The 27,202-nt window shown below is 48.2% G+C and overlaps 8 protein-coding genes across 8 annotated transcripts; 6 read left to right on the forward strand and 2 right to left on the reverse strand.

Moving 5' to 3' along the window:
• Positions 1-956: 956 nt before the first annotated feature.
• Positions 957-2,005, forward strand: K444DRAFT_528720 (cytochrome c heme lyase; the record flags this gene model as incomplete). The annotated part of the gene is made up of 3 exons (XM_024874748.1): positions 957-1,049; positions 1,104-1,693; positions 1,744-2,005. 3 exons carry the CDS (start codon positions 957-959, stop codon positions 2,003-2,005), a joined length of 945 nt encoding a protein of 314 aa, XP_024737020.1.
• A 229-nt stretch (positions 2,006-2,234) lies between these two features.
• K444DRAFT_397447 (uncharacterized protein) lies at positions 2,235-3,417 on the forward strand. Its single transcript, XM_024872492.1, has 4 exons — positions 2,235-2,443; positions 2,494-2,519; positions 2,575-3,287; positions 3,346-3,417. The coding sequence occupies exons 1-3, from the start codon at positions 2,294-2,296 to the stop codon at positions 3,197-3,199; spliced, it is 801 nt and encodes a 266-aa protein (XP_024737021.1). The 5' UTR covers positions 2,235-2,293; the 3' UTR covers positions 3,200-3,287; positions 3,346-3,417.
• On the reverse strand, positions 3,253-7,538 carry K444DRAFT_612760 (acetyl-CoA synthetase-like protein). Its single transcript, XM_024880205.1, has 6 exons — positions 7,272-7,538; positions 6,870-7,225; positions 5,981-6,813; positions 5,599-5,923; positions 3,582-5,545; positions 3,253-3,534 (listed from the first exon to the last, which is right to left on the reverse strand). Exons 1-6 carry the CDS (start codon positions 7,318-7,320, stop codon positions 3,348-3,350), a joined length of 3,714 nt encoding a protein of 1,237 aa, XP_024737022.1. The 5' UTR covers positions 7,321-7,538; the 3' UTR covers positions 3,253-3,347.
• A 1,837-nt stretch (positions 7,539-9,375) lies between these two features.
• On the forward strand, positions 9,376-11,173 carry K444DRAFT_721995 (cytochrome P450 alkane hydroxylase-like protein; the record flags this gene model as incomplete). The annotated part of the gene is made up of 5 exons (XM_024888541.1): positions 9,376-10,076; positions 10,180-10,601; positions 10,651-10,871; positions 10,918-10,960; positions 11,013-11,173. The coding sequence occupies 5 exons, from the start codon at positions 9,376-9,378 to the stop codon at positions 11,171-11,173; spliced, it is 1,548 nt and encodes a 515-aa protein (XP_024737023.1).
• A 2,258-nt stretch (positions 11,174-13,431) lies between these two features.
• On the reverse strand, positions 13,432-15,351 carry K444DRAFT_397565 (uncharacterized protein). The gene has a single exon (XM_024872493.1). The coding sequence runs from the start codon at positions 15,176-15,178 to the stop codon at positions 13,499-13,501; it is 1,680 nt and encodes a 559-aa protein (XP_024737024.1). The 5' UTR covers positions 15,179-15,351; the 3' UTR covers positions 13,432-13,498.
• Positions 15,352-17,785: 2,434 nt separating this feature from the next.
• On the forward strand, positions 17,786-18,544 carry K444DRAFT_476457 (uncharacterized protein; the record flags this gene model as incomplete). The annotated part of the gene is made up of 1 exon (XM_024872939.1): positions 17,786-18,544. A coding segment is annotated over one exon (759 nt), but the record flags the coding sequence as incomplete, so codon positions are not given.
• A 913-nt stretch (positions 18,545-19,457) lies between these two features.
• K444DRAFT_663351 (uncharacterized protein) lies at positions 19,458-20,524 on the forward strand (the record flags this gene model as incomplete). The annotated part of the gene is made up of 4 exons (XM_024886819.1): positions 19,458-19,865; positions 19,960-20,004; positions 20,134-20,186; positions 20,331-20,524. The coding sequence occupies exons 1-4, from the start codon at positions 19,609-19,611 to the stop codon at positions 20,522-20,524; spliced, it is 549 nt and encodes a 182-aa protein (XP_024737026.1). The 5' UTR covers positions 19,458-19,608.
• A 3,906-nt stretch (positions 20,525-24,430) lies between these two features.
• On the forward strand, positions 24,431-26,688 carry K444DRAFT_589278 (uncharacterized protein; the record flags this gene model as incomplete). Its single annotated transcript, XM_024878095.1, has 4 exons — positions 24,431-24,634; positions 24,775-25,031; positions 25,098-26,041; positions 26,094-26,688. The coding sequence occupies 4 exons, from the start codon at positions 24,431-24,433 to the stop codon at positions 26,540-26,542; spliced, it is 1,854 nt and encodes a 617-aa protein (XP_024737027.1). The 3' UTR covers positions 26,543-26,688.
• Positions 26,689-27,202: the final 514 nt, after the last annotated feature.

Consider the following 27,202-nt stretch of genomic DNA (forward strand, 5'->3'; position numbering starts at 1 on the left):
TGCTCCAGCTGTGAGAGCTGCTCTTGCTGCGATGTGTGTGGTCCTCTTTTTTTCTTCGTCTCTCATTCATGACTTCATCACTAACGTCGTTCGCTTTAAGCACAAGTAGATCACCCCTCATCCACCATACGACGAGCAATCTACATCCACTCAACTCGATGATCCAAGCTGCAAAGATCAGAGAGGGCAAGGATGCATAGGTGGGTGGCTCGTGAAGGAGAGGAAATACGTTAGGCGGAGCTTTGATATTGGTGTGGGTGACAAGCACATTCGTTTGGGACTTGAGTTGTTAGTTCGAAGAGGTGACGAAGTTCTTGACGTATTTTATCAATTTAGGAGATTTGAAATATGTTTTGCATCCTGTGACTGCCGTACCTCATTGTAAGATTTCTGTTTGAACCGAGGAGTTCGATTACTCTTTCGAGGCCAGAAGCGAATACTTCGAGGGTTGAATCACTTGTGTGAATCGTATGCTTTATGCTCAGAGCTTAGGCATTGCAAAATGTTCGAGAGTATTCAAACCAATTCGTCCAGCCGTCTTAAATTATGAATTACGTCAATGTTGACTTGCGGAAGTGTTTCGAGTCAGATTACCCTTCCTCTCCCTTTCCGTGCGTCCGTCTGTGTGGTTCTTACTGGTAACAATTAACATTAATAAGACATATACAGAAAAGGCTGGGGAAAGATTGAGAATTAAGAATCATAGCAAATATTATGTGTAGCACGGAAAAAGAAGCGAGGTTTGAAATAGGGGTGTCGCTAGGATAATTTCGGCGAGCGGAAGCAGTCGGGTTTGGTGGCAGAATTTCATTTTGGATCGCAATCGCCTCCTCAGCCAACATCCAACCACACCCACGCAGACCTCAACAGCTTCTCTGCGTGTAGAATTCTGTGATACCTTCATTCTTAATACCTTTCATACTTCAAATAATCTTTAATTGGCGACCCCCGACATCATGGGTTGGTTCTGGGCGGACTCCAATGTCTCGATCGTGAACGCCAGAGGTGCAGCTCAGCCAATGCCCAAGGATGGCAACCTCTCCCCACCGGTAAGTCTCTTTCCCTAATGTAGAAGTATAACTTTCCTTCTAACATCTCCTCAGCCAGGATGCCCAATGCACCAGTCCACGCTCGCCGTGGCCAAACCCCCCACTCCTCCAGCAGAATCCGCCTGCCCATACACACCAGTAGATCTCTCAAAAGACTCCTCTACTCCACCCAAATACTCCAAATACAACCCCCTAAACTACATGTTCTCCGATCTCTCTCAAGACCGCGCTGAGAACCAGACCATTGCCCTGCCTACTGAACGCGAGCCCTCTACAATCCCCAAGGGCAATGGAGAAGGAAACTGGGAATATCCGTCTCCTCAGCAGATGTACAATGCGTTGCTGAGGAAGGGGTACACGGATACAGATGTGACTGCGGTGGAGAGTATGGTCTCTGTGCACAACTTTCTGAACGAGGGAGCATGGGCGGAGATAGTGGAGTGGGAGAGGAGGTTCGGGCAGGGCTTGAAGAAAGGGTGGGAGATGTGTAGGAGAGGGGAGGAGGGTGCTCTAGCTGACAAGTGGAAGAGGGAGGAGGAGGTCCCGCAGCCCAAGTTGCTGAGGTTTATGGGGAGGCCGAAGGAGATGACGCCCAAGGCGGCGATGATCCAGGTTATGGGCTGGATTTATCCCAGTGCATTTGGGTTTGTCTCTACTTCCCATTCTTGAGAGGGCTAATGCTGATATTGCATAGCACGGAACCGCCGTTTGATCGCCACGATTGGTTTGTGCAAAGGGACTACAATGGTCAGAAGAAAGAGGTTCGATATGTGATCGATTACTACTCCGGCGACCCAGAACCAACAGGTGAACCGGTTTTCTATCTCGATGTTCGGCCGGCGGTTACACCTACGGCTGCGGTGGAGAGGATGATGCGATGGGGTGGCGATGTTTGGTATCGGGCTTCCGGGGCCAAGCTGCGAGAGAATGAGGCTGATCGAGGACGCCTCAATTGAGAACAGAGACTGCTCTCTACTTTTACGTCGAGTTTTTAAGCGTTTCCCGTTGGCGCAATGGGTTGACTTGCTGTTCAGTCTTTCGAATCTAGGGTCAGTTGGTCGGTATCTCCTTGTCATAGGTTTGAGTCTTGACGGTACTGTTGCTCTCATGCCTCTCCTCTCTACTATTGTATATTATGTGAGATACCAAGCACATTAAATTCGCACTCTGTTTCCCCCTTTCATCCATCCCATCCTAGTCTCTTATCACCACCCTCACCATCTCCAGAGCAGTTCCAATTCATTATGCGCGTGACCATATTTCATGCTCTTCGCGATCAACGATATAGCTTCTCGCCCCCACCTTTATATCTCTTATCTCCTCAATTTCCACTCCTCACCTCCACGATGGCAGACCAACCCTCGGTCTCAATCCGCAAATACATAAAATGGGGCGTACGTTTTGCTCTCCCTCTCCCCAATTCCCTCTCACTAACTATTCGCAGGACAACGCATCATCAGAACCAACCTCGTACGTCCTCCCTCCCGCTCCTCCTTCCTCTCGGCCAACCCCCTTCTTCCCACAGCACGCTCGTCCTCACCAGCCCCCTTAAAAACTTCATCGACATCCGCGTCCTCCTTCCCACCTCCCCGATACTCGACCCCCCACCTCTAGAATGGGCGTTCGCAGGAACTTCACACTCTACGCCCGCCTCCGCCGAGGGAGATAAACCAGCACATACGGTGTGGGAGCATTGGGTTGATAGCAAAGTTACCAACGCGGAAGAGGTTAAGGATGAAGGGGACATGTTTTTACAGGACAACGGTGAGGTGCTTGAAAGCGGGAATATGGTGAACCCGGAGACAGGGAAAGTGGAGAAATACGAAGAGTGCTGGGTTGATCTCGATTTACAGGGGGGGAAAGTGGGATGGGTGCTCAAGATGGAGGATGGAGAGAAGGGGAGTAGGGGAGTTGCTATTAGGATTGGGAGGTGGATAGAAGGGATAATTAGACGGGGGGAGAAGGTTACGGTCGCGAGGTGGAAATACAAGGACGATGAGGGAGGCCCAGGGTGGATACAAGAAGTGGCGATTGGCAGGTTTGATTATCCGGAGAGAATGTTTGGGAAGGACTTAGTGGAGGTCGGTAAATGTTTTGAGGGGATAAAGGGGGAGGTTTGGAAGGTTATGGAGAGTTTTACCTGGAACTGATGATCCAAAGAGAGGTATGTTGGGCGAGATGTGGAACATTAAAGAAGAATGTTTGGAGGGGAGAAGAAGTTGAAGAATCGTATATGAGGTGAGCAAGAATCTCAACGCGCAATACAAATTTCTCCACTGACAATCTCAATCACCAGAATCACTTCTCCTGCAAAATATCACCAACCGACTTGCCCCAGCTTTCAGGTTCAATCATCCACTGAATTATCATATTGAGGCTGGCAACGTGTCCCTCCGTCTCTTCCGTGCTCATCTGCGCATCATCCCAAGTGGCCAGAACACAAAGCTCTTCCGGACCCGTCATGCCCGCCCCCCAGACAAATCCTCTGCCTTAATTAGCCCTAGATCCCTCCACAAGTAAAGGAATACTTACCCATCCGGCCAATCAACTCTCTCAACGAGCTTCAACGTCGTCAAATCATTCCCATATTTCGCATAATCCAAACACTGCAAACTAATATCCCAATTAAAAGACTGCCTCAACAAACCCTGCAGAACAAACGGTCCCTCCTTGCCCAGTCCATCCAGCACCCTGAAAAGCGGGGCATGAGCATGCTTACTCAACTCCTCTTGATCCTCCGTCATCCTCTCTAACAACTCTCCAACAGTCTCGGTGCGTAGGACATGGATCATGTTGCCCGTCCACTCCATTGTCGGCCCGTCGATCGACATTGCGGGAGGCAACGGGATCCAGGATGGCATGAAGGGCCAGCTGCGTCCTGTGTCGAGGCTATTGAAGAGCGCGTGGTCTTGGCCTGTTTGCCTTACATTGAAAATAGCAATCGCAGTCTTGACTACGATTACTGGCTGGATACCTTTCTCTTTCAGCGTGGCCATCTGTGGAACCTTGGTTTTCGTTACAACCCGCGGGTAGCGGACACGCTCTCTACCATTTCTTGCAATAGTGCGGGAAGGGAGGTCAGGGGAATCGACATCATTCGCTATCAGCCATCCTGGAGCTCGCTGCGGGGGCCAGAATGCCTTTGTCTCTTTGCTGATGCCTGAGAAGCGGTTCACGAAGTAGTTGACGTCCAATGTGGCGGGCATACTTCCAGCATGGCTGTGCATCATGTCGGCGAAGAGCTTGAAGGGCGTAGAAGCCAGCAGCTTCGTCTCTGGATCGCTGATGAGCAAATCAAGGTCTCGGATCCAGGGGATCATGGATAGTGCGTCGAAGACAGAGTGGTTGTATGTTAGGATTAAAGTGCTGATGGCGGGATCAGTGGCAGAGTGGGCGATGACTACTTGCACCATTTGTGTGCGTGAGAAGGACTTCGCGTTGTCGTCGAGTGTCAGATCTTCTATATCCTTCTCGGTGAGACCTTCCCTCTCAGTTATCAAGATGTCGTAAAGAGCTTTTGAAGGCCGGATGACGATGTGGATAGGCGTGTTATCTGGCATCTTCACGAGGAATGTCCGGAACAACGGCCTTGAATCCAATCCTTTTTCGAGAGCTTTTCGGATGCTTTGGCGGGATTTGTTCGCGATGCTGAAGGCCATTCGGTGCCGGAAAGACTGCGGTCTTAGACCATCTGCCATGGCGAAGAAGCTATCCTTAATTGGAATAATGTCCTCGACGTTTTTCTCCCACGATAAATTGAGGGGAGAAAGGACAGCAGAAGTAGCATGGCGAGTCTCGATAAATCTTTGCGGATCACCGTTCACATGTGCTATGTCTGCAAGTCCTGGGGGACCATCTTTGCTACGAGAAAGCTCGCTTGCTGACAACGTAACTTTATTCGCACCAGATGCTTCTTGTGGGGTTGATTCTCGAGTTTGAAGAAGTTTGGCTTGTTTCTCGACCGTGTCGTGGACAAGGAAGTCTTGCAAGTATAGTTTCTTGCCGAGAGTCCTCCAGACTTTGTCAGTGTAGCGGAGGAGGGTGATGCTATCTGCAAAGTCGAACATCGCATCGTATTTCCCGGGAGCGCTGATGACAAGAGTTGACCAGATGTCGACGAGTTGTTGGATTGTCTCTGCGAGCTCTTCGTCTTGGAGGCTTAGGGGCTCCAAGCCGACCACTTCGGCTGCATGGATAGAGGAAGGGGGCGTCAATGGGTCGGTTGAGGGTGGTTCCTTGTTTTCTTTATCGTTAACGACGCCGAAGTATTGGCACACAAGCTCTTTGAGGATGTTCTTGCGAACTTTGCCTGCTGAAGTAACGGGGTACTTCTCGATGCCTAGCTCTTCAAGGGTGATTATTGCGGCCAGACTGTGGTTTGGTCCTAGATGCTCCACGAGCTTCATGATGTCTTGCTTGGTGGAAGACATGAGCGAGTGTACAACAGCAACCGGAACCTCGCCTGCAATTTCATCAGGGAGGCCGACGACTTGTGTCTGTTCGCGAGTCAGTCCCCCACAATACTGCACTGAACCGGAAATTGTCTTACAAACAGTCCCGGAATCTGCTCCAGACACTTCTCAATCTTGGCAGGGGAGATGTTCTCCCCACCACGAATAATCAGATCCTTATATCGGCCCAGGATATGTACAACGCCATTCTCATCAATAATCGCTTGGTCTCCAGTCTTTAACCAACACCCATATTCATCTTTGTAGAAGGCATCTGAGTCTGCGCCGTCAAGGTATCCCGAGATGACGGACGTTCCGCCGATATGAAGTTCTCCTGGGACGTCTCGGTTCAAAACTTCTCTTGACGAGGGAGAACAGACTCGGATTCGGGCTCCGGGGATGACTTTGCCTACTCCTGGATAGCTGCACATTCAAGATCAGCTGTGGGAGAAGACATAAAAGATTAGGGAAATAACTTACTGTCCATCATCAAAAAGCGGGTCATCCCTGAGCCAACTCGTCACCGGCGCCCCCTCACTCATCCCATAAACTTGCACCACGAAATCACTCCCCAGCTTCTTACACATCCTGACATCCTCATCCTTAATCAGCGTTCCTGCGAGCGAAATATAATGCAAACCCGTCCTCTCCTTCTCCGGATAGCCTTTCACGCTCAACAACCCCTGAACCAAGGTGGGCACCGCACTCAATCTCGTGCATTTATGGTCTTCGATGGTTTTGACAGAGGCGTAGATATCAAAGGTCTTAGAGGGGAAGTAGATGACGCCGCCGTAGCGGAAAGCGCGCAGACAATTGTTTATGGCGAAGATGTGCGAGACGGGTGTTTGGACGAGCCATTTTTGGAGGGGCACGACGCCGGGGCGGTCGGGGTCAAAATCAACGGATTCGGAAAGGATGTTTGTTGCTGAGTGCGGGCAACCTTTGGGTGTTGAGGTGGTACCACTTGTGAAGACGATTAAAGCAATATCGTTGCCTGGATTTTCGCCTGCATCGAACGGCTTTGCTGCTGGAACTTCCATGGATTTGAGAGTAGAGAGTGACCTCCATTGCACCGAAGGTGAAGTTGTGCAGGATATTAGAATTTTGGAATTTTGGAGAAGGGGAGAGAAAATGGATAGAGCTTCCGCGGCTACTTCGTCTTGAACGATTACGACAGAGGGTTTCAATCGAGAGAGGTATTCGTCGGCTGTTTCTGACATGCTGCGGGGGTCGAGCGGGATGAATGGCATCTTCAGGCGGGCGGCGACCCAGAAGAAGAGGACCCATTCTGCGGAGTTCCAGAGGAATGCTACCTGTGAAGTCTATGAGCTTTGGTTTCTCGGCAAGATGTCGGATTGGACCAGCTTACAAGATTTTCACCTTCAACACAGCCTTTGCTTTGGAGGAGCCCTGCAACAAGCTCTGTGGCTTTGACGAGCTCCTCATATGTCCACCTGAAGTGACTTTCATCTTGGCCCGAGCTGTCTACTTCCGATCCTGGTTTTGTTTCCTTGATGATGCTTCTGCCTACGAGGTTGTCCAGGTGGTTTGCGGCCTGCCAGAGGGAGATTACTGCATCTACTTTTGGGTAATGGGTAGCGGTGCTGAGTAGCATATCCCACACGCTGTGGTCTAGGTCTGTGTAAAGTTCTCCGTGACATTCTGCTAACTGTGGGGTTTTGTGGGGTGGGACGGGCTCTCCATTGGTTTGCTTGGCCATGGTGCCTTGAAGAGTTAGCTTCTTGTTCAAGAATTCGTAGTTTCAACTGACGGATCGCAGAGCTCGACTCTCGAGTTTGAGTTTCAAGCCCAAGGGGCATTTTTGGCTCCTGAAGGTCTCGATTGGTGTATTGATATGGTGGTTGCCGATGCAAACAAAGGTTTGGTGTACCTCGCCTCACGAATAGAATTCTTTCGTCACCAGGCGATATCGGGCTCTAGCCTCGTGGATTGAGGCTGTACTCCGTATAGACAACACCCGGCCTCTCCGAGACATCTGGCGATGAAATATTCACTAACAGCGGCTTGAGTAGGTGAGGTATGTCTTCCCTTAAGATCCAAAATATATCTGCAGCCAAGTCACATGGAAAATGTCAGGGCTCCGATAGGCTCGATAACCGGTCAATAGATAATCGTGCTAATTAGTCGATAATTGATAATTATTGATAATTAATAATAGCAGAAGGTCAAATTCCAGTAATAGCTACAGGACCCGGGCGCTATATTTATAGGCCTTATACCGCCTTTATAGCAGAATTACCAAATCGCCAGGTTTAGCGATTCTGCCGGAAAGGCAGCATGAGAATTATTGCCAGAAATACAGTGCACTAGCCCTGTAACCATCGCTAAGGGATTAGACCCACTTTTATCGGTCAATTATCGATAATTACCGAGATCTATTAATCACTTAACAATGATTACTAATCAATAATTATTAATAATAGTTTATCGGAGCCCGCCCTGGAGAATGTCCGCAGCAAAATAGCCCTACACAAGATACTATTACACTAGAGAGGCTTTCCTGCAGCTTGAGTTATCTTGGTCTTGGGAACTTTAAAGCTAGCTAAATATGTCATTCAGTAGCCAACTAGATGGGAATCCAAAACGCCTGTGCAACCCAAAAATAGCCCCCCCAAAGCTGACAGCCTAACCGACCGGCAGGTACGAAAAATGCAGATATCGATCAAGTCTCATCAACAATCGGTCCCACGGCAGCGGTTCATGCCCAGATGGGGTTCGCATTCGCATACATATCTGACAGCTTTTCTTGGGACCTTGATTAAGCTCTTTCGGATTCAGGATTCATATCCATTCTCCGGTTACAATAATAGGATAGAGCCGATTCTGTCGGATTGTCCATTGTCTCCTGTCGGAAAACTCACTGCTTTGAATGACGCCCGCATACGAAGGAATTTGGTACACCAACGATATTTGCAGAAGATCTTGAGTGGCAGCATTTATAATGGGAAGCTGACGCAGGCTAGCGGGATTATGAACTAAATGGGCCATCCCGAGTGCGGCCCGCGAATAACATGCTCCAATATTGGGTGACGATGCACCATACTCCGGGGGCGTGAAGTTACTGGGTGGGTGTGATCCGAAACTCAAATGTGGTACCGAATTAGATACAAGGGAGTCGGTTCCAAAAATGGATGTATGCTTGGCCAAGAAGTCTTTGACTGGTTACCCAAGTATTCACTCTCCAGCTCTGGATTGATCCGAGGCCAATATCGAGCAGTTGCGGCATCGTGACGTTCACTGATGCCAAAGACAAGGGAAACACATGCATCAGGGCAAACACCGGGACACGGCCTGGACATAGCGTTGTTAAATTTGGAAAACGGGTAGTCTGAGGATATTCTAAGCTGGCTAGGTATTTTGCTACTGTGCCACTACAAACTCGACACGTATAGAGGGTTAAAAGTAAACAATCGCAGAGTAAAATGTACCTATGTTGTGGATTTGAACCGAGGATTCACTTAATAAAAGAGTCACAAAGCTCCGGCTTTCCTCCGACAAAGGCTCCCTCGGCAAGATAAAAACCTCAATTCTTAAGTAACAAGATTCGTCACAACTCCCAGATTTCGCCTTCACAAAATTAGGTTTTCCACGTGTTTTCTTCGTGTGTTTTGTACGGAATCTTTCGAAGTTTTCCCGCAAACCATAGAAGAACGTAAACGAAGTATTTCCCTCATACACCGGAGGCAGCCAACCCGCATACACACAGCTCCCAATCTTCGCCGCGACTGTCCTTGGCATCAGAGAGAGACTTTCTAAATTCGACAGGTCGTAAGGCTACTCCTGGTTCCCTGAGTTACCAGAATGATACTGATTGGTCCATTTGGGTAGAAAATTGAAGTTAAATACACTTGACCATGTTGACCTATCTGGAGCTCACTGTTATTCCTCTCCTTCTTCCGCTCTCGTATGGCATCTTCGCAGGTGTCCAACTCTACCTCTCCAGGCGTTCGTTTATCAAAGCGCACGGTTGCAAAGAGCCACGATGTAGAGTCCCCTTGAAAGACCCGTTCCTCGCAGTCGACTTCGTCTGGAAAACACTGCGGAACGCAAAGAAAGATCGGTATCTCGAAGGCACCCAAGAACGCTTCAATCAATACGGAACGACCTTTGCAGCCAAACACATGCACTATCCAACCATCCACACCATTGAGCCTTCAAACATCAAGCAAGTCCTGGCCACTGGATTCCAAGACTTCAAGCTCTCGAGTTTCAGAGTTGACGCAATGGTGCCGTTGTTTGGTAGAGGCATATTCACCACGGATGGCCGTCGCTGGAGTCACTCGAGAGCTCTGCTGCGACCGAGCTTTGCCAGACATAATATGGAAAACCACCTTCCGTTCATGGAGTCGCATTTCGAGCAAATGATGAAAGCCATCCCAACAGATGGCTCAACAGTAGATTTACAGAGACTTTTCTTTGCATTCACGATGGATACTGCAACTGAGTTCCTGTTTGGTCATTCGGTGCATACGCTGCATCAGATGCAGCTGAGCAACAACATAATCCCTTCCGCATCAGATACCTCGGATGCAGAATTCGTGGACTCGTATACACAGTATGATATACTTGCACTTTCTTTCCTTTTTTTCACGAATATCTTCTATGCTTGGAGGAGCTCATGAGAATTAACACACGAGTCGAGACTGACTGTGAAATAGCTCCTGCATCAACATCGTCCACGACATCCGCCTTGGTGCCCTCTCAAAGCTCCACTACAACCCGGAAGCCAAAAAGGCGCAGCAACGGACATTTGCATACATCGACCGCTTTGTCGACGAAGCTCTCGCTCTCCGCAAGTCCACCAAGTCTTCTGAGTCTGAAGAGAATTCCCAATACATATTCCTCAACGAGTTAGCAAAGGAAACCGAGGATCGAGAAGAGCTCCGAGACCAGATTCTGAATGTCCTCTTAGCAGGAAGAGACACAACTGCCAGTCTGCTCAGCAACATGTTTTGGGAATTCGCCCGGCATCCTGAGATTTATGTTAAGTTGAGAGAAGAGGTCGCTGCTTTTGGAGGAAGAGAGCCAACGTACGAGGAGTTGAAGAATATGAAGTATTTGAAGTACTGTCTGAATGAATGTTTGTCTCCCACCTCCCTGAATTATTGCCACGATGCTGACTCAAGAAGCCCTCCGTCTTCGCCCGGTCGTCCCTGCGAATACAAGAGAAGCGATACGTGACACGATCTTGCCACTTGGCGGTGGAGAAGACGGCCAATCACCGATGTTTGTCAAGAAGGGGACGCATGTTTATTATAGTGTGTATGCTATGCATAGGCGAGAAGAGTTCTTTGGGGAGAAGACGGAAGAGTATAGACCTGAGAGGTGGGAGGGATTGAAGCTTGGCTGGGTCAGTATCGGCCTGATTGGAAGGAGCTCATACTGACCTGATACAGGAGTTCTTACCTTTCAACGGCGGCCCGAGAATCTGTCTTGGCCGTGAGTATTGGCATGATATCTCAGAGTAGACTTGTGAGCTAACATTGACCAGAACAATTCGCGCTGACCGAAGCATCTTATCTCACTGTGAGAATGGTTCAGGAGTTTCCTCACATCGAAGCCCAAGATCCGAGGCCCTGGACTGAACTTTACACAATGGTCGTTTACTCCAAATATGGAACTTTGGTATCGCTTAGGCCAACTTCAAGTTGAAGCGGTGTGGGCTGGATCAAATGAATGTTGCTCCTGCTTTGATTCTTTGTTTCATCGCATGAGGTAGAGAACCAATATGATTCTAAACTCTCGCACTTGCTTTGCTCGTTGAAACGCCTAGCCACATATATCTAACCGGACATTAAGATGTCTTTGGTGGGTTTAAAAAAAGGAGGGGAGGTTTCACCTGACGCCAACATCGCAACAGCCCACCACGGAGAAGAAGAGCAACCCAATGCATCGCTATGGGCAAATTGAACTTGCAAGCAGCCAGCATTTAGTGCCATATGTTTCACTGTTCTTTTGTCGTGCAACAAAGGAGAGAGAGGTCTGTCTTTGATTGGAGATAAAAATCTGTGGCTATTGAGTCCTCTGGATGTGATGGATGCGCCTCAAAACACCCGAGATGTGATTTGAAACACCGCAAGTAATAACAATATTGTAAGCACTGAATCTTGGCAATGTATCTCGAGAAATGCGATCCTCCGTTCATCTTCCTCCCTCCCTCAAAGTCAGAAGCTACATCACTATGCCTCTCAGCGTCAAGTACCGCACATCTATCGATACTGAAAACGACAAGGATTAATTTTCTCATTCGCTGGTTCCGTTTTAGTCTGCGGACGTGAGCAACTGCTGCTTTAACCGGAGCCGAGGGTGAGCGTTCTTGAGCATGCCTGAGCATCCCCTGAGTCGGCCTGCGCACCATAATGTGGAACCAATTTTGGCTTCCTGTGTGCTCCGGCTACAGTTTCCTTACCGGATTGTCCAGGATTCGGTTTCTGCTCCCTTACAGGGTTCTTACTAAAGCAATTTTGGATCCCTCTTATTAAAGAGCAAAATAGCGGCTATAGAATTTCGTCTGGAGAATGCCAATAGACCCATAGTCAGAACCCATAGTCAGAAAGCCTGCATATTACGCGGACGAGCAAGGTTCCCTAAAAAGTTCTACTAAAAGCTGAGGTAATAGCAACAGCTAGCTGAGATACTATACTGCCTAATGTGATTAATCGAGAGTGCGAGGCTGTAGAATCGTGAAATAGTAGAAGTTAGGATCTAGTTTAAAGGAATTGGGGCAAGTCGACGTGTAGGTCGAGGCCGCGAGGCTATGAAGTGAGGCTAACAGTAAAGAGCAAGGCTGAAAAGCGAGGCTCTGTAAGAGTAAACGGAGACTGGAGCATGTGTTTTCCCCGCAAGAGTTCTTTTTTTACGTGGACAATGCCGTTTCCATAGACGGGTTAAGGCATTAAGGCTTTAATAATTTTTTTATCTTTCTGGATGGGAGCTAAATAGTATTAAAGAGTACCGCCAGACCACCTTGAAATACAAATTTATATATTCACAAAAAGAAACCCCCTTTGCCATTCATCTCCAGATGCTTTCATTCAATTTTCTACTATCACCCTTCGACATTTAGCTCCTCGAATCAATACCTATGCGTAATATCTCTGGTAGCCTCAAACGACTTTTTTTCCATTTCCGCCGAACTGGGTTAGTAAGCCTGGCCGCTTCAACTCAGGCGCTAATCACCCTCCGCTCACCCAACTCACCTGAGCTGCCTATGCAACCTGAGCAGTCCCTAAGCAGTGCCCACATCATATCATTTTTTGTCAAGTTTTGGCGGTTATCTCGGGGAGCGGAAGCAGGCCCCTAGGGATCCCAAAATAGATCCTATAAAAATTGTGACGTAGGTCTTTTAGCAGACTCGAAACTAACGAAGGACCGTACGGCTAAGCCCAATTTTGAATGTGGTTCAACAGCAATTCGTGATGAGCAACGCGGTATTTATTAAGCGCACGTCAATTGTGCCTCACTAAGGCACTCTCAATTGGAATTAAGGTATCGATACCTCAAACTGCCTTTTACCACAAAAAAGACTTCAATTCCAATTGAGATTGGAAAAGGACGTCGTTCAATCTTTATTTCTTCTTTTTCGTCCTACCACCATTCACCCTCAACACTACTCCACGATTCTTCGCCTCTGCCTGATGTGTCGCATGCAATTTAATCACTAAATGGTTTCATATCTCATCTCTAGACTCCTGCTTTTCGTGTCCTTCGCTTGCCTCCATTGCCTCGGCCTTTGGTCTCTAAGTGCTGCTTCATCGAGTCTGGACTTGCAGTTTTCCCTGTGCTTCTGTTCACGCTTTCCATCGCCCTCATCATTCTGCCACGAACATCCATATCAATGCTGACCTGAGGCTCTCGTAGAAATTGCCTTCCAAAAAATGCTTGGGCTGCAGCTCTGCCCCCCTTCGCACATCTCAGCATGTCGTTCTGGAGGTCGCCTTCCACGCGAGGGATCACTTGTCCAAACCTACCCCTAATTCATTGCAAAACACCTGCAATGAACGCGCTAAAGATGATTGGACTCATGCTCGTTAACTGAGAGATAACGGCGCCGTACCACGCTTGTCTCCAAATGATATGCCATGTGATGATATCCCCCTCGCGATCCTTAACCCGTAGAGGAAATCCATGCCAACCATTCTCAGGGTCATTCCCTATGTCCGCCTGCCAATAAGTGGTGAAGGCAAACAATGCCGCAAAGGTTGATTCCTGCGTCTCGAAGCACAATCTCCATAGCTGCGCGACGTACTCCTCAATGTTGGCAGGACAGGGGTCGAGAACAACGCTAGATGTCGGGCATTCGGACGTAGGATTCAGAGCATTTCCATCCGCCTTTTCTCCTAGAAGCTTATAAACGTATCTCACCGCTTCTTGGTAGCCATCCAAGCCCGGTTTACTTCCAATCTGTGACCCTCGCGTTCCTAAATCGAGTCCACTCCCGCGGCCTGCCCTCAAGCTCCCAATCTTTTCCCTCAGCTCTTCTCTTATCAAACTTTGCTTTTGAAAGACGAGGTATTCTGCTTGCCAAAGAGCCTGCACGAGGCTGTGGCCGATCAGATGAATTCCTGGAGCACGTTTGCAGGCGACTCGACACATCTGTGGATTCATCCCGGGCTCATAAAGCCACGAAGCGAGGTCATTCACGTCGTGTATCGTAAGATCTGTCGCGGCGTTGAACGACGCCATTACCTTGTCCATCCAAATCAACTTTCCCTTGGCGTACCCTCCAGCGTCTTGAAATTTCTCAACCGCCTCATCCAAGGACCTGTTTTCATACTCAATTTTCGGGCCCCACACAGCATCAAACCCTCGGTTCCTGCAGGGAAGGATATATGATGTCCCTTCCTTGTGTCTTGTGTGCAGCATGACTCTGAGTGTGTTTCGCGTATATATGTGAGGAGCTGTTTCGTACTTGTTCTGACCCGAGGCTCCGACAATGAATAGAATCACGCCAACCAGAGTTAGGAGGCCAGTAGTGAAGAGATTCTCCGTGATTGCTGCAGTGCTCACTAGAAGGCTGATAGCTAGCATTGTGCCATATAAAGCCCATCGATATGATCGGCTTACAGATCCGGCCCAGTTTGTTGCTCCGTGAGAACACTCCATATTCCAAATGCGCCATTTGTCAAGACGAAGAAAGTGGAAAATATTCAGTGTAGGTGCCCATGCTGATATCTTCTGTTTGGCCAGTGACTCTGGGTCTACTTCGGGTTCTGTGATCTTTGGGGATTGCGAATCCTTGGTGCGTAGGTATAGAATTTCGCTCGTAAAAGCGATGAGCCAGAAAAGAAACAGGATGACCAAGATCCAGGGGACATAGGCCATTCTAGCAGCGCATTGCCGAAAGCCTTGACGGCATGGACGGTCCTGGAGAAATACACCGCTGATGACAACTAAAGTTGTCCAAGCCAACGCGACAAGTCCAACAATCAAGACAATGTAAGTATCTGTTGAAATCCCCTCTCGACGCAAGGTGAATCCAATGTTCGATATTGACCGGTGTGTTGTGAAGAGAAGGGTCATGGCTGCGAGCGCGGCAGCTTGATGCAAGCCATCGGCCACATTGACCTGGGAAAAGGATACATCGCGATTCAAAATCTTGGCCATGAGAGCTCGAATGCCGCCAAAAAGAGACTGCGATTCTGAAGACAACTCCATTGTGACGGACTGGGGCTCTTCGCCCTAAAATAGAGGTGCTGTTCTTTGAGTTGCATAAGACGAGGTGATAGTGGCTAGCCGGGGTGCTTCAATCCGGTCATTTGTGTCGCACAATGAAGCCACAGCACGGCGGTGGCGGCTTTTCACCAATTGGAGTCTGAGCCGCCAGGATTGCTGACGCCCTGCGAGTAATGAGGGTAAGCCTACAAGGGGTTTTAAATGTTAATTGACACCTGCTTACAAGGGGTTCCACCGGCGAACCAGCTAGAATTACAGGGTGATCTGACCAATCACCTGTCCAGATTCCAGAATTTCTCGCCATACAGTTAAATACTGGTCAATGCTCATTAACATTTATTGCCCCCTGTACGTAGTATGAGCACAGCCACAACTTTCGGCTTGGACAGTTGAGCTGCTGATGTCTCAGTGTCAAACCATTGAGATGGGCTTAGGAGGGAGGAGGGGAGGAGGGGAGGAGGGGTGTTTTATGCAAGTGTGGAAGTGGAGAGGCGGGCCGGCTCCGTCCGGGCCTCTTCGGGCGTGGCTGATGCTCACCCTCGACTCGGTTAAAGCGGCCGCTGCTCGCGTCCAGAGACTTCGCAGGTGCAGGCGCTAATGTTTGTTACACCGCCTTTGCAGGGGTTGCACTGAAATGACCTGTAGCAATGCGCTGTAGCCGACTTTTGCTTAGCAGAACTCAAGGCGGTATAATATATGAGAATTAGGCTCGTACTATAGTTTACTAGACCAAAAGACCACAGTATTTACCATATAGTAAATACGCCTAATTACGGTTAAATGGCTGGATCGTAGTCACGTGACCGCACACACGTGATAAGCTCTAAATAAGCCTGCTTTACTTTCTAGCCTTCCTTTAAATAAACGTCACTTTTAAGTTATTAAGCTTATATATAACCTCACTTTATCTATTCTCTTATTACTTCTTATAAAGAGATAGCAAATCAAGTGCAGCTATTGCTTTATCTAGCTTCACTTTCCTTATCTCATCCTCTTGCTTCTCCTTCTCCGTATTAGACTGAGTATTCCCTGAATCTCTCTAAGTATAGCGATTCACAATTACCTCCAAAACCATACTCTCTTCTTCTATAATTACCTTATTAATTAGTATAATAAACCGGCTAATAGGGAGAGGGTTATTGAATTAGGTAGTATTTGGAATTAGTATCCCAGGAGTATTTCAGATTTTTTAAGGGCTTTGCAGAAGAAATCTCAAATCTCTAACTCTTCCCGGCTCGAGGTGCGGTAGCCTTTCTGGCCCCAAGGCCATACCCGCCTCTACTGCCAATCTTTCCCTCTTACGATCTTTCTATTGCTCATATCCATCGCCATGCATTAATGCATGGCGAGTACCGTACAAAAGACTTGTCGATTTCTTTCTGCATCGTCACACGTGCACAACTCTCATTGACGCAAGGGTGATCATGATGCATACGCGGTTGATCACTTTTTCCCGTTTAGGGCTAAATGAGACAAAGTTTCAGGCTCGTTGACGTGTTGGCACCGCGTCTCCGGACACTGCGATTGGACAACTCGCTACTCCTCGGAGTCAAGCATTGCGGGATCGTCGGTACGCTTCACCTTATTAAGGTTATCTTGTTGATCACTAGATTATCACTGCGGTTCTATCCGGATACCTTCCGGTGCATAGGTAGATCAGGTTTAGTTTCGAGAACAAGACATTGTCGTTTTTCAAGTTTATAAATAAGAGCACGCTTTGGTCGGCTGAGTTGTTCAAACTTATCATTCTGAAGTCAAGATCAGTCTGTAATCCACTTGATTCCAATTATCTCTCTTCATCACTTGAAGACTTATTCCTAGACAAACCCACGAAACCATCTCCAAAATATGTCAATTGTTCAACACGAAGGCTCTGCCCCGATTGCTCTCACGAGCAACTTCCATGCTGGACAAACGGATGTAAAGACCAATTTTCATGCAGGGGAAAGCTTTCATGTTGGCAGCCTTCGCAAGGAAGGGGAGTCTGGAAAATTATCAAATTTTCATGCTGGAAATTTCCACATTGGAGAACTCAACTCCCATGCGACTGAGAACTTCCACGAGGGCAATTTCCATGCTGGTAAGTTCCCTGCAGGAGTGAACCCTCCAATAGTTGTAACGACCAAGCAATCTGACGCCCCCGAAGGTAGTGCTGAATCCACCAGAGAAGCCGCTGACCAGGAATCCAAGTCAGAAGCAGGAAACTTCCACGCTGGTGACAGGGACATAGACCTCAATTTCCATCGCGGAGCGATGCTTCACGTGGGGAACTTCCATGTAGGCTATAAGACTGAGGGAAACAACTTCCATGCCGGTGACAGGACCATGGATCCCAACTTCCATGCTGGAGCAATGCTTCCCGCTGGAAACTTTCATGCGGTGGATGCTTTCAAGACACCAAACATCCCTGTTGGTCTAAATGCCAAGCAGAACTTTCATGCTGGCTGGTCCAAACATTTGAGCCAGGTGGACAATGTTGTCTCCGATATCATCAATTTCCATGCAGGTCAACAACCCCTTGGTCTAGCAGGTGGCCGTGGAAACACACGATCTCAGCGACCTACGAAAGTTAAAGGCTTTGAAACCAAGTTAAGCTTCTATGCTTCAACATTCGATGGCAAGCCTGGCTTCAATTATGTCGAGAAACCTACCAACGGTATTTACAGTAATGTAACGACGTCCTCCCACCAACTGTTGGTGACAGACATCCGCGGCTCAGAAGATCAAGTCAACCTCGACCGCGACGCTGTTCTGACCGTTTCCAACATACCGGACCACGGCTGTACCTTTACAGACGATGCAAGCGTCATCAATGACTTCTATCCCCAAGTCGGACAACTCCTCCTTCAGCACGTTCCTGGTGCCCAACGTGTCTTCATCTTTGACCACACGATTCGTCGCAAATTCGGAGATCGAGGTCCCGTCTTGCGCGCACACATCGATCAAACTCCCGCATCCGCTCTCGCAAGAATCACGCGGCATCTTCCTGATGAGGCTACAAGTCTATCCAAATGCCGCGTGCGTCTCATCAACTTCTGGCGTCCCATCAATGGCACTGTCGAAAACTATCCGCTGGCATTTGCACTTTCCGGATCTGTTCCAGATGCGAAACTTGAGTCTGTGAAGCATCACTATCCTACCTGGACGGGTGAGACTTATGGCGTTGGGTATAGCGAGGGGCAGAATTGGTGCTATTGGAGTAAGATGGGGAATAGTGATGCTTTGTTGTTGCAGTGTTTCGATAGTGAGAAAGGAGGAAGGTTGGCGCATTCTGCAGTTGTGGATCCGACGTCTACTTCTCAGAAGTACAGAGAAAGTATTGAGGTTCGAGCCTTGGTCTTTGGTTAAAGATAAAATTGAATCTGAAATTGATCTGGTTGATTATTCATCGATTTTAAATCATATTATTTCATAAATTAGAGTGACTGGTGAATATGACCAGCGCAAAACGAAGCCCATTAGAAAACAAAGATCCAAACCTCAAGTTTCCGAGATCCTTTATTTGGTGCTCTCGGTTGGTGCCCGCAAGTTTAGGGGGCCAGATAGGGGTTGGGGTTGGGATAGGCAAGCTGTATTGTCATTTCACCCAAAATCGAAAAACCTAACCACAACTTCACAATCATACGCTTCTTCCAAAGTAATATCTCCCAAGTTAGCATTACCCGCCATCTTCCGATTCTTGTCCTTGCGTTGAAGAGGTCCGGTGATGTGAATGTAGGCCTGATAAGAGCAGAACTGGCCGGCCTTCGACGACGTATACCTGCAGGAGTGGATGTAGTCGCGGCCCTGTCGCCCTGTTCTCCCTTAAAGTACGTTGTAAGGGAAGGAGCATAAGTGACCTGGGAAATGCCACCCTATCTTTGCCCAGGTCTGGTCTTTATGGACCATCTTGGTCAATATCATTTATAGGACTGAATTACCTAGTCACGTGCTATTTAATAAGAGGGATCCAAAACTGGTCCAGCCGAAGCCCTGTAAGGGTGCAGAAACGGATTCCCGGGGCAAATTCGGCAAGGAATCTATAGCCGGGGCATATATGAGGCCAAAATGGGTTCTATATTATGATTCGCAGGCTGACTCACGAGCAGCTCAAGATGCTCAGGCTCTGCTCAGGCTCTGCTCAGGACGCTCACCCTTAGCTCAGGTTAAAGCAGCAGCTGCTCACGTCCAGAGACTAAAACGGAACCGGCGAGGATGGGATTAGAGTCCGACTTTCGTGGTAGTCAACCTCGAATCCTAACATCCTGCACTAAAGCAGCCCCTGGACAATCCCGAATATACCATATCTTCAGTTAGTAGATTCTACTCCCCCAGTCTCCCGTTGTGTCTTGGCCCTCCGACGTCTCTTCAGAAATTCATATATTGCTATCGCCCCTGCAGCAAAACTGCCCACGCCTCCTAGAGTACCTGCGATGACTGCTGCGAGATTTATGCCTGTTGGAGTGGGGTTTGGGTTTGATGTGCTTGATGTCTGCGTAGGAATGAATGTTGTGCTTGCAGTGCCTGGGCTCGGTGTAGGCGTGCTTGATTGCGAGGCTGGAGCAATCACTGGCGTTGTATTCGAGGTTGTGGCTGGGGTTGAAATTGAGATCGAGGTTGAGGGTGATGTAGTTGAAACTCTAACGATATTGACACTGAGATCGGGAATCGCGGCGCATTGGAATTGCACGTAGGTTTGTGTGTCGGTGATAATCCAAGGAACGCAGTAAGGCGCTGTTGATTCACTGTTGCCTTCGTTAATTCCGACCCTGATGATTTTCAAGGAGCACGGTGGAGCAGAGCGAGAAGCAACAAATGACGAAAGGGAAGTAGGTGTATATACCAAGTTATATCAGCCCCGCAAATACATGCCGCAGTACTTAATCCGGTACACGAGCAACCTGCAGGTGTGTTGGGGTAGTCGTGACAGGCTGTTCTCCAAATATATGACCCTCCAGGAACACCACACGTGAAATAAGATGTTGGCCCTCCAATACCGCCAGAGACACAGGTGAGTCCGGGTCCACACCACAGGTTCGAGTCTGCGGGTGCTTCGTTAGTAGGGGCTTCAAGGTATGCGGAACTTGCTTGATTTTATTATCGGAATGTGCGATCCAAAGACGTACACGGGTACGTGCTGCCCACGACGCTGTAGCCGGAACAAATCACGGATCCATCACGCTTTCGTCCAACATCTGCAACCTGTTGGGCCAAAACTGGCGCAGGAGTGATTTGACATTCGGGAGGTCCTGCGCGGTTTTCATCTTGCGAGTCTACCGGTGCGACATCAGCAAGGGCCAACTCGTCTGGTTGGGCGACTCCAATCACAAGACTGGCATACACAGTTAAGAGAATTGAGAGACTGGCCCATTTTGATACTGGATGTATTGCCATCGCGGTAGTTGAAAAAAAAAATCGCGACTAGTCTGAGATAGCGGAGCAGAATAAACAGCAGAGGGCGCGAGATGCGAGACAAGAATTTAATTATAGAGATGAAAAGCCTTGTGGTGTCAACAGGCTGTACTGGCCAAGGCATATTCGCGAAAGATAACCAAGTCTAGTGGATGAGGCTGGAGGGTCGGCCAATACAGCTGAACGACAAAAGCCATTTATTTGCTTGGCAGCCCCAATGTGGAAAGCCAGGCCATACGGCCAGGAATTGGGGTGACGAGCGAGATAGCGGCTAGTCGGGCTGTATGGGTTAGCAAACTTTAGATTTCCTATTTCTGTCAAACAAGGCTGCGTGGCGAAATGTTCATGAGCAGCGGCAGCTTTGTGAACGCGACTATGAATACAATCGTTGTATCATTTTAATAAGTATAGCAAAAATTGGCCTCCTCTTTTGACGACCTTAGCGCCCTATTCCGACTGCAGAATATTTTGCCAAAAAGCATAATTAATCTTACTCAAAATAATTAGACCTATTTAAGTAAACTACTTAGAGTACTTAAGGTACTTAGGGTACTTAAGTAATTAAGCAAGTTGCTCAGGGTACTCGATTGCTCAGGCGAGTCGACTGAGCCGAGGGTAAGGGCCCGTTTCGCAACCCTTGAATATTCGGATACTGCCGATATCGTAACGCTAGCATTCAGATATTACAAAAATAAGTGTTTTGCTTTTTTTTTTTTTTTTGAATACTAGCATTGAACGCTAGCATTTAGATATAAACATCTGCCCCTATACTAATCTTAGTTTTTTCAGAACAACCTCTAGGAGGTCGTTCTGAAAATACTGAGAGTTGAATGCTCGGCTTTTGCTACTTTATGGGCCTCTCGAGGGCATAAACTCTTTCTAAAGCTTTATATTTTGCGATTCTCCTAAAATATAGCTTGTATTAATTTATTTAGTAGTAAATAATATAAGGCGCAATTATTTTATTAATTACTTTTCCATTTAATAATAAAATAAATTCAGGCTTTAAGGCACTATAATTATAGGGAGTAGTCGCTAATTATTAGGGAAGGAGAAGTGGGACCTTGCGCTTCCAGTACGTCGAGAATCCATCCCTTCGGCTACTTGTATCTCGAAGCCGACGCCGCGGCCTTTATTGTCGGAGGCAGATTGCTAGAGCGCCACGACAAGGACAGATAAAAGGGCAATTACGTGGTTGAATAGGAGGACGGTGGAGTTAGAGCGGCGTTTGGCGTCACCTTTGGCAACCCTTTAGCTCTCTACGACCAAAAGACAAAACTTCGCTGTGGAGCAGCGTATGGAGACCTCGATCTCTCCACTATCTGTATGAAACCTCCCTGTCAGTGTGATTTCATCAAGTTATCGCAAATGACGTTGTCAGAGCTGCACGCCGGGAAGCCTCCGGAATCGCTACAGTATGTATTTGGTGGACCGAGTGAGCGGGACTTCGCACCCAGTGAGGAGGGATTTACCGGGAATTTTGCCAAACCAGACAAATTGCATAACTTTTTGCGTATGAGGAATACGGTTGCTCTGATATTTGGTGTGTTTACAATGTCTTGATGGTGGTTTGGAATGAGGATGAAACAGTTGCATTTCGTGTGGGCGTGGGAATTGATAACGCTGTGAGTTTGAAACATAGAAGGCCCTTCTCAAGATAGTTCTTCTGGGTTAATGTCAATCAAGGGCTCGGTGCCTACCAGTGGACTTTTCGACACTGCGTTCCCTTTCGTGAGCCTATCAATTGTGATCAAGGGCCTCCTACGATATTGACTGTTTCATTCACTGGTAATCCCCTGTCCGAGGTGCTGATAACGATTCACGATTCCTTCAGAAAATGGGCAGGCGCTTGCTGTAGGGATGTGCTCCTCCGTCCGCTTCCAACTCAATTTGAAGCCCGAGATGGTAGAGCAAGTAGTTTTTGGCTGTCACAACGCCGAATAAGATCCAAACGGAGAATAAACATCTAGATAGTCAAGGGACTCCTCCTCAAAACACTTGGAACAGACAAGTGATGTCCAGAATGTATGGGGGTTCGAGAGTATCAGCGGATTGCTAGACACTAGCTAGGTGCCAAGCCCGGGCGTGGGGTACATCGGCGGCAGATCATCTCCCATGTGTCGGGACCACATGAAAGACTTGGCTACAGCTCCCGCCTTGGCTCATATTACTACCGAACACTTGGCAAAGAGGCTTGCCAACGTCGACGATGGTAGCATGGCGTTTACTTACAGGACACGCCATTTTAAGCCGAGTTTGAGTAGAAACGTCCAGAGAAGTCGCTCTGAACTATGGGGATATTAATCCCAGTAAAATGCACCGGTCTCTTTTTCACGTCTTTGGGACATCCGTGAAAACGGCGGGCGCTTGCCTCTGCCCGAATAATAGTAATATATTCGATCCTAAATTACTGGAGTCTATAAAATATCTTTGATTCAGCCTTTTGGGCGCCTCACAAAGTTAAGGTCGTCGCGAGTGTTAGTGATTGGGGGGGGGGAATCAGTCAGCCCCTTGAGAGTCGATAGTCGCAGCCCACGGCTATGAGTGGAGATATTTGGGTTCGGTGGCCGTTATCGAGATCAACGAAGAATCTTTTGGATTGAATTTTGAATGCGATTGTTTTCCTCGCCCGAAGAAACCACGTTTAAAAGGAAAACTAGACCAATTTCAAAGACCGCGACCTAGTTTTCCCGATGGTAAGGGACGAGGATTAGGATTCGAGATTATTGATGAGTTCTGCAATCAAGTTCCTCCCGGACTTATGGGAGTACTTCGGCGGCGATGCGTGTGGATCCTCGGGGCCTGTGAGCCGAGCCTGCGATAGGCCTAGATTTCTCTGCGCCATGATGAATAACCGGCTTCGTAAAGTACCAGTAATCTAAAAAGGTAAATGGACAACCAACGCCCTCTCAAAATAACCCAGCATGAACAAATACCTCGGTCTCTTCGTAACGTAAGTCAACCGCATCCTCTTCCCCTCGCTCCTCACAAAAGAGCACTCATGCGTAACTTCGTAACAAGTTAACAGCCAACACCCTTTGTAGGCACGTCTCCGCGTCGCATCCGCGCCACACGGACTCGCTCCGCATATCTTTTTGCGGAGGGCGAGGAGGGGTACATTCATAGTGTAGTTCTGAGATAAGGCTAATGCCTTGCTTGGCAGGTGCTTGACTGGCGTAAGCTGACCCACAAGGCTAATGCCTGGCTTGGCAGGTGGAATCTGACCCACAGACTAGATTATTTACGACTTTCCTCTTTGGAATAGGTATTTGCCCTTATCTTGCATCTGACAGTAATTCAAGGATAATGCTGGTCTTCGGAACCTCGGCGCGCCCGTTGCGTTGAAGTTTCGCCTCCTCGCAGCGAATCATCTGGAGTGCTTCCCACGACATGCATGGGAACGGCCCTGCCCCTGTACCATCGTAGAACCGACTGGTCGGTTATAATTTACCCCTTTTAGCAGCTCGCTTAAGACGTGGCGGCCGCGAGCGTCGATTGGCTGGTGCTGTTGAAGCTTCTCCCCTTCCGTATTATTCAGGTAATCAAAATCGTCGCGGGGCTGAAGCTTCCCCCAGGAGAGGGACTGAATCCCCTAATAGGAAAGCGCTGTCTTAACCGGCAGAGCCGAATCTACAGTGGTTGTCCCAATGAATGCACATCAGGCTATCAAACTACGTCGCGCAAGGGGGGCTTGACAAATAAGCCTCAGGTCCAGCTGGGGTGCACGGCTACGAAGGTATAGGATCTGCATTTCGAGAATATAATCTCTGCTTCCCCCTTCCTTTCTCTTTTCCTTCTTGCTTATCCCCTCCGTCTGCACAGTTTCCGGACGTACCGATCGCCATGGCTTCGCAAAACCTTGCCAACTTCGCCCTCGACGGTGGTGACCCTCGTATGGAGGAGAAGAAGAATCCAGGACAGTACGCCCTCGATAATGGCCATGAAGCTGGTCTTGCAACCGGCTTCAGCATCGAGGCCGCTCAAGTCCATAACGACTCTTCCGTCCTGTTCGAGGAGTATCTCCACTATGCGAAGATCACCCGTGCTGTCAAGGCCTGTAGGGGCTGTGGGGATAATATGGGTGTATATTGGTATAATAGTAAGGAATGATGGTGCCCTAAGAGCGGGGAAGAAGCTATATATATATCTGTGTGGCCTGTGCGTAGCACGTGACACGTGCCGAGGAGCGTGAATACGAGGGGAACCTCATTAAGCGCAAGGACCCCTGGTCTCTCGGCGGCATCATCAAGAATCGATTCTCAAAGGGCCATGTCCATGAAGTTAATGCTGTCGTCGATGGCGATACCATTACCACAACTCACAACAACTGGTCTACTGTCACCGATCTTGAGTGGAGACAAGCTTCCCGTGCTACTAGAACCGCTAGCTGGGGTTCCATCTTCTTCTTGATCACAACTGATATTCTCGGTCCTTCTGGTGCCCCGTGAGCATTGTCCCTGGCAAAGAAGCTTGAACCTTCTAAACAAAGAAATGAGCTAACAATTTCTAGATGGGCTTTCTCCAACACTGGCTACGGTCCTGGTGCAGCTCTCTACACGGTTTTCGGTCTCATGGCTTCCATTTCCGGCTGGTACGTCTGGGGCGTCTATATGCACATGGATTCCGACCGCTACCCACTCCGTGATTTCGGACAGGCCTTCTTCCGTGTCTTCGGCAAGGAAGTGAGACATATGATCAATGTTCTGCAAAGTCTCCAAATGTTCATGCTGGTGGCTGTGCTTATCCTCAGTCTTGGTGGATCTGTATCCCAGGTTTCCATCGGCAAGGATGGCGCGAATGGCAATGGAGTATGCTTCATCGTCTGCCTCCTCATCATCGCCATCCTTGGCATGGTACTTGGCCAAATCCGCACCCTGCAACGTTTTGGATGGCTTGCCAACCTCTCCGTCTGGACAACCGTCATCACTTCCTTCATGGCTATCGGTGTCTCTGCCACCTCCAGCCCTAACTATGCGACCATGTTCGGCTCGTTCGGCGGTGCTGGCTCTGCATATGGAGACAGGAACTTCCCCAACGGTACAATGGAAAGCCATATTCCCATCCAAACGTTTGCTGGCACTCCGCCTGACGGATTCGCATCCGGTGGAACCGGTTTCCTCGGTACTTACCAGGGTATTAACACCATCATCTACGCTTACGGTGGAGCCATGCTGTTCTTCAATCTCCTGGCTGAGATGCGCAACCCTTGGGATTTCTGGAAGGGAATGCTCTGCGCTGATATCTTCATCTATCTCGTCTACATGTTCTTCGGTCTCTTCCAATACTCCTACCAGGGCCAGTACACATACAACACCGCTATCCAATCCATCAACCCATACAATTATCAGACAGCGGGTAACATTCTGTCCATTGTTGGGGGGCTGATTGCAGCTGCCCTCTACGGAAACATCGGCATCAAAGTCATCTACAACAACGTCTTCATGGAGCTATTCCGTACGTTCCCCCAGCCTTTCCTCTAACCCCTTCCTCATCTAACATATCACAGACTTCCCAGCCCTGACCACCAAGCACGGCAAGCTAATCTGGGTCGCCATGGTCCCCATCTACTGGTCCCTCGCCTTCGTCGTGGCCGGCGCCGTCCCCGAGCTCGGCGACATCTCCTCCCTCGTTGGCGCCTTCTGCATCGGCAACTTCACTTACACCTTCCCAGCCCTCCTGAAGATCGGTTTCGAGGTCAAGAAAGGCGCCATGCTGCCAGACGAAGGCTTTGACGAGAGCACGAAGAAGTATGTGCGACATGACGGTGGTCTGAAGAGATGGTTCAGAGGGTATCGGAAGAGTTTCCTCCTGACAAGCTTCAATATCTTTTACTTCCTCGGTTCCCTGGTCGTGTGTGGATTGGGTAGTTACTCGGCTATTAAGGCGCTGATTGGTGCGTTTTCTGGTGGAAGTGTGACTACTTCTTTCGATTGCCGATCGCCGTACGCTGGTTAGAGTGTAAACGGTGCGGGGAATAGATTCCGGAGAGGATGACGAGACCAGAATCAAGAATAGATGTCACGTGCAACACATTTGTCGCATCATTTCTATCAAAGACAAGATTCTAGATAGACTTATAATTTGAATTAGATCTGTTCTCCACTTTTATTTTACAGAACGTGGGTTTTGCAGTGATGGTGACGAGCTTGCATTGATGTACAGTCGGTCCGATCCAAAAGCAACAAATTGGTCGCTCTTTTACGCCCATAATAACTTTTTAACCACAACCCTAATTAATTTATACTAAGTTATGCGATTATAGAATAGAACCAGGCGAAAAATACCTATTAATCGGATTTTTAATATAATTTGTAGTTTATTAATAATTAAGGCCTAAAGTACACGGACCCTTTTTATTTTATTGATTTTTCGTCATACAAAACGCGAATATTTCTACTCGCTAAGGTCACGTGAGCCCGTACTTTAAGGGGATATTACAGTATCTCACTAGCCTTATTATTAATATAATATTAATATTTAAGCCCTATAAGCTTAGAAGAACCTTCCTAAATATCAAATATAGCTTTCTCTAGTACTATATATTATATATATATAGTAGGGCCCTAGTTATATAGGATTCAAGCTAATTTTGGCCAAACTAATTCCATAAACTCT

This window comes from Hyaloscypha bicolor, assembly GCF_002865645.1.
Source record: "Hyaloscypha bicolor E unplaced genomic scaffold K444scaffold_61, whole genome shotgun sequence".
NCBI lineage: Eukaryota > Fungi > Ascomycota > Leotiomycetes > Helotiales > Hyaloscyphaceae > Hyaloscypha > Hyaloscypha bicolor.

Coding starts and splice junctions, on each gene's coding strand:
- K444DRAFT_397447 (XM_024872492.1), top strand. CDS start 2,294: ATGCGCGTGACCATATTTCATGCTCTTCGCGATCAACGATATAGCTTC. Junction 2,444..2,493: donor GCAAATACATAAAATGGGGC/GTACGTTTTGCT, acceptor AACTATTCGCAG/GACAACGCATCATCAGAACC. Junction 2,520..2,574: donor GCATCATCAGAACCAACCTC/GTACGTCCTCCC, acceptor TTCTTCCCACAG/CACGCTCGTCCTCACCAGCC.
- K444DRAFT_612760 (XM_024880205.1), bottom strand. CDS start 7,320: ATGCCCCTTGGGCTTGAAACTCAAACTCGAGAGTCGAGCTCTGCGATC. Junction 7,226..7,271: donor AGAGTCGAGCTCTGCGATCC/GTCAGTTGAAAC, acceptor TAACTCTTCAAG/GCACCATGGCCAAGCAAACC. Junction 5,546..5,598: donor AGCAGATTCCGGGACTGTTT/GTAAGACAATTT, acceptor ACTCGCGAACAG/ACACAAGTCGTCGGCCTCCC.
- K444DRAFT_397565 (XM_024872493.1), bottom strand. CDS start 15,178: ATGGAGTTGTCTTCAGAATCGCAGTCTCTTTTTGGCGGCATTCGAGCT.